The sequence below is a fragment of the Lepisma saccharinum genome, chromosome 14 (assembly GCF_977018435.1).
Source record: "Lepisma saccharinum chromosome 14, izLepSacc3.1, whole genome shotgun sequence".
In the NCBI taxonomy this organism is placed as follows: Eukaryota; Metazoa; Arthropoda; class Insecta; order Zygentoma; family Lepismatidae; genus Lepisma; species Lepisma saccharinum.
In genome coordinates, this window is record NC_139242.1 from 77,115,766 (window position 1) to 77,121,430 (window position 5,665).

The window sequence follows — 5,665 nt, forward strand, 5'->3', positions numbered from 1 at the left end:
GCTGTATTTTCTAGCCCGGCCTCCTATGGGAGGGGCGAGCCTCAGCAACCGGGCGGGTCGCAGGTGGCGGATAGCGAACGGCCATCAGATATGGTGGTTAGCTGCGAATAAGGCAATGCCAAATAAGCAGTCCCGGACCGAGGCGGCAGTGCTAACAGGGTCTGGGGGTTTGGTTTGTGGCAGGACCATCCTCATTAAAACCCAGAAAAGCCCATTGACAGCACTGTGACATGGCGAGGAAGTGCCGCCATTAAATAAGCACTGCCCCTGCTGCCTTGCAGGGAGGGGAGGGATCCCCAAAGGCTAAGGGAAGGATACCCTGACAGAAAACCAAGGGTGGGGCAGACTCAAAAGGCACGGTAAAGCCAACTGCCCTAGGGGAGTAAACCCTAAATAAATCCACCCTGCGTTGGGCCAATCCCCCACGCAAGGGTATTAACGGATTCAGAGAAAAAACAGGAGCCTCGGAATGGACAGATCAACACAGCAACGACCGGACTGGAAAAGGAAAACGAGAATGGGAACATGGAACATTAAAACTATATTAGGAAAAGAAGTTGAATTAGTACAGGAAATGAAGATACGTAAGATAGACGTAATGGGAATTAGTGAAGTAAGAAAGAAAGGAAATGGCATACAAAGGCTTGAGGAGGGATATACCTTGAGATATTCAGGTGTTGGACAGGGAAGAAGAGCAAAAGAAGGGGTAGGAATTGTAACAAGTCAGGAATATGAAACAAAGGTCAGTGGCTGGGAACCAGTTAACTCAAGAATAATTGTAGTTAAATTTGATATAGAATATAAAATATCATATATCCAAGTATATGCACCAACAGAAGATGCCTCTGTGCTTGATAAGGAAGAATTTTATGTACAACTCCAGAGGACAGTAGATAAAGAAGTAATGGAGGGGCGGTATGTAATGATAGTGAGAGACTTAAATGCAAGAACAGGTAAAGATAAGAAGGTAGCCCATGGTAGTATGGGAAGCTACGGGGGAGAAAAGACATTGAATGAGAATGGCAAAAGATTACTGGAGTTTTGTGTAGAAAATCAGTTGCTTCTTGGAAACTCCTTCTTCCCACATAAGGAAGTACATAAAATAACCTTCCAGGCTGAAGGAAGAAATGCTAAAAGCATAATAGACTACATAATATATACCAGTAGTATTAGGAGAAACATAATGGATGTTAAAGTTATAAGAGGTGCTGAACTGGGTACAGACCATAGATTATTAATAGTGGACACACGCTTCATGAGACCACCAAAGCCCAGAATGAAAAAATACCAAACAATTAAGATAAATGAGTTACAGAAAAAAGAGAAGAAGGAAGAGTATAAAGAACAGGTAACAGCCAGACTGACAGAAGGACCAGATGTAGAACAACTAGAGATAGAAGAAATATGGAAGAGAATTAAAAAGGCACTCATAAAATCTGCAGAAGAAGTATGCGGAAAGAAAATAGTAGATACAAGAAAAAAGAAAACATCTTGGTGGAATGAAGAAGTGAAACAAAAAGTAAAAAACAAAAAGGAAGCATGGAAAAAATATATTATGTCTCAGACAGAAGAACATAGAAGGAAATACATTGAAAAAAGAAATGAAGTCAAGGAAATAGTGAAGGAAGCTAAAATAACATCCTGGGAAAAATTTGGAAATATGGTTGAAGAAAAAGCTAGAGAAAAGAATACAAGGCAATTTTGGAAAGTTGTAAAGAACTTGAGAGGAAAATATGGAAAAACAATAAGAACCATTAAAAATGGAGATAAATTGATCACAGAAAAAAAGGATGTGTTGGATGTATGGCGGAAACACTATGGTGAAAAATTCCAGAAAGAAAATAATAACCCAGAGGAGGTAGGGGTGACATATGGACCATACATGGAGGTACAAGACTCAGATATAGAAGGGGAAATAAAGGAAGATGAAGTACAAATAGCAATAGAACTGATGAATACAGGAAAAGCAGCAGGATCAGATGGAATAAATCCAGAATTAATAAAATATGGAGGTATGGAAGTAGTTAAGAATTTAACCAAGATGTTTCAAAGAATATGGAAGGAAAACAAAATACCAAATGAATGGAGGAAAAATATCATTATCCCACTACATAAGAAGGGCAGTAGCTATGACTGTAATAACTACAGAGCAATATGCCTCTCATCAGTCGCTTATAAATTATACACAAGGATACTAGAAAGACGTCTCAGAAAAGTGGTGGAGGAAGATATGGAGGAGGAGCAGGCAGCATTCCGCCCTAAAAGGCAAACACAAGATCATATATATACTATAAGAACGATTATGGAAAAAAGAATTGCCAAGAACAAGGACACATATCTAGCTTTTATAGACCTAAAAGCTGCTTTTGATTCAGTCCCTAGGCAATATGTATGGGAAGCATTGGAGGCAAAGAAAGTACCAGTAAGATTATTGAATGCAATAAAAATTGTATATAATAATCCTGTAGGAATAATTAGAGTAGATGGCGAATACTCAGGTGAATTTGACATTGAGAAAGGCATAAAACAAGGAGATAGCCTCAGTCCAATCCTATTTAACGTCTTTTTAGACGAAATTGCTAAAATATGCAAACGACGAATACACAGAACGAAGATAGGTATGTGGAGATTAAGGCCAGTATATATCCAAGCACTATTATATGCCGATGATATCGTACTGATATCAGATACACCTGAGAGACTTCAGCAAGCAGTGGAAGAATGGTATGAAGAACTTAAAAGGAAAGGCATGAAGATTAATATAGAAAAGAGTAAGATCATGCGGGTGACTAAAGAGGACAAGGAAAATGAAGCCCTGAATATAATATGCGAAGGGAAACAACTAGAGAAAGTAGAAACATATGAATACTTAGGAACTATCATAAGTAACAGTGGGAAAATTGATCAAGAGATAATGAATAGGACAAAGAAGGCAGCATCAGCATATTATCAAATGAGTAATACTTTGGTGGGAAAAAGAGAGATCAGTATAAAAACAAAAATGCAACTCTACAACTCAATTGTAGTTCCCATCATGGGCTATGGCACAGAAAGCTTAGCACTCCAAGACAAAGATCTAAGTAAATTTCAAGCAATAGAGATGAAATATCTTAGAAGAACAGTGGGGAAAACTCGAAGAGACAGAATAAGAAATGAAAGAATAAGAGAAGAGGTAAAACAAAAGAAGACAATGACTGACGTAGTAGAGGAACGCCAGCTGAAGTGGTATGGACATGTAAATAGAATGAATGAAGATAGGAAAGCCAAGCAAGTGATGGAGATGAGGGTTGAGGGTAGAGTAGGAAGAGGCAGGCCAAGAAATACATGGGAAGATAGAATAGAAAAGATAGGATTAAAATATGGAAAAACTAAGAACGAAATGAGAAGAATGAGTCGAGACCGGACGGAGTGGATGAGATGGACAGAACGAGGTACCCGACGCTTAACGGCATAAGGGAATGGAAGAGAAGAAGAAGAAGTATTTTCTAGTACAATTTCGAGAATTACTTCCCTTTAAACAGGTCTAGAACGTATATTCTCGTCAGGTCAGATGGAAACGCAGTTACACGTGGCAATCAAGACTCCACCGATGTTGTCAACCTGCAATTGATTTTTTTCACCGCACACAGCTGTGATGCAATTACCTTAATTGTACCCATATTTCCCACGTGCCCATTTCTCCTCCATCCCTCCCCGTCCATAAATACTTTCTCTTCTTCATCTAATGGATTAAATATGGTGCACTTAAGGTTCAATTATTTTATATTTTACAAAAAAATCTAGTTTCCGAGATATCCACAAATCGCTTGCCCCTATAAAAGATAGATCTATTTACTGGCATTTAGGATATACACCTTGTGCATGGAGGGAAAAAGAGGAAGGGTTGTCCTACTTCCTCAATCCTAACCAACTTTTGTAACACGTTCATTTCTTTATCATTGGCTCTGACAGTTGCTACTAGGCTACGTTAGCTTGAGTTAGGTTACATTACGTGTTGTGAGTTTACAATCTTGCTCTGAAAACTACACCGTGACAGCGGCCCGGTAAAGTAAAAAAAAGACCTATATCCCGATCCCAACAATCTTACTCGTAAAATACCTTTCTAATTTTTTTTAGTCGTATACATTATTAGAAATATGTTCCTTGAAATTAAATATATGAATTATGGCATAATCATAAACAGTAATAGTTCGATTATGTTAAGGTTTGTTGACAAATATGAAATTAGGTTTAAATTAGTTGTCAAGCACTGAAAATAGTAAACTTCTCGCGACCCAGTGGTTAGGAAAAGCAACTAACACCATGCGCGGGGGAGGATTCACTAAGACAAATTAATTGCAAATCAATATAGCAGTCATGTATGTTTGAGTATCTTTCTAAGTCCACTTTATGCACAGGAAGCCTAATCGGGACTGAGGCTACAGTTTTAAGTGGGATCCGAACCAAACCATTATGTGCTTCCACCGGATATTAAACCGGCAGTCATGTTGGCGATACGAAATAACAAACAACGATAAGGTTCGTCCTCAGTTTTAGAAACGTTCAGAAAGTGCATTGAAAGCTTTGGAAAGTGGACAAAAATAATCTTCTAAATATGATATTTAGCTACGACGCAAACGAAACACAATGAAAGTGATTCGCCAATAACTGGGTCACGATCCGTTTTGGCAAATCACGTAATGGAGGATTCCGCCATTTTGATAATGCAAAATACCGCGTAAAATGAACGCAATTATTATATACTGCTGGACAAAAAAAAACCGGACACTTGCATTTTTTGTGATAACGCAATGGGTTGATAAAAGCTCTGGTACAAGGGCTAACTAAATGTTGCAGAAACTGAATTAAGTACGAATGCATAAACAAAGTCCGAGCCTATGAATGGTGCATATGGTACTACATGATCTGCCGAACATTCTGTAATATACCTGCGAGCTGTTATTGCAATTCAGATGTCAAATATTAAAGTGTCCGGTTTTCATTGTCCAGCAGTATATGTAGTTCCATTACATATTACTAAGGTAAGTAAGAACTATGAAGCCTATCCTTATGAGATGCCAAAGGTACAAGTTCAAATTATAGTGATTTGAATGTTTTTCTTCCTACCTTCAGTCCGAACCTCATTTCCTTCCAATTCATAATGAAGAGAAGAAATACGAAGTGGCTCGTAGCTTGTCAGCACTGTCCTTTTCATTCCCTTTGCTGCACGACTAAAGTATGAAAATTACGAGCATTATGTATGAATACGTTGTCAGATTATATGCGATTCACTAACAACACAAACACTGCACTTAAATACACAACACCACTTTGCACACACTTAAATACTAGGAAAAAAGAGGAAAATGCCACTGTATCGCATTAAAGACGTGACAAGACAAGATCCTATCGGCAACTACGCATTCTGATTGGTTGTTCTGTGCACCCCTCGCAGTAGTGCATGGTGCAAGGGCAAAAACCTGTTGTTCTTTTAGAGATAAAACGTATCAGATCGGGGCATATTTGAGCTTTTCAGCTAACTTTTAAACAATCTCACACAAGCAACAATGGCGTAGGTGGAATTAAATTTCATGTAACTGTTACAAAATGTTAATTCTAAGCTTACAGCTGCTTGTAGGGTTGACGAAAGAATGTTTATCACTTAAAGCCATAACGTCAATAAAGA

The 5,665-nt window shown here is 38.3% G+C and overlaps 1 protein-coding gene across 1 annotated transcript; it reads left to right on the plus strand.

Moving 5' to 3' along the window:
- Positions 1 to 469: 469 nt before the first annotated feature.
- Positions 470 to 5,214, plus strand: LOC145998415 (protein CFDP2-like). The gene is made up of 2 exons (XM_083134823.1): positions 470 to 1,447; positions 5,113 to 5,214. Exons 1-2 carry the CDS (start codon positions 470 to 472, stop codon positions 5,212 to 5,214), a joined length of 1,080 nt encoding a protein of 359 aa, XP_082990949.1.
- The last annotated feature ends 451 nt before the right edge of the window (positions 5,215 to 5,665 follow it).

Bases quoted from the DNA above. Each gene is read 5' to 3' on its own strand.
- LOC145998415 (XM_083134823.1), top strand. From the start codon at position 470: ATGGACAGATCAACACAGCAACGACCGGACTGGAAAAGGAAAACGAGA. The intron at 1,448-5,112 runs GTATGCGGAAAG...TCCTACCTTCAG, and splicing joins TCATAAAATCTGCAGAAGAA to TCCGAACCTCATTTCCTTCC.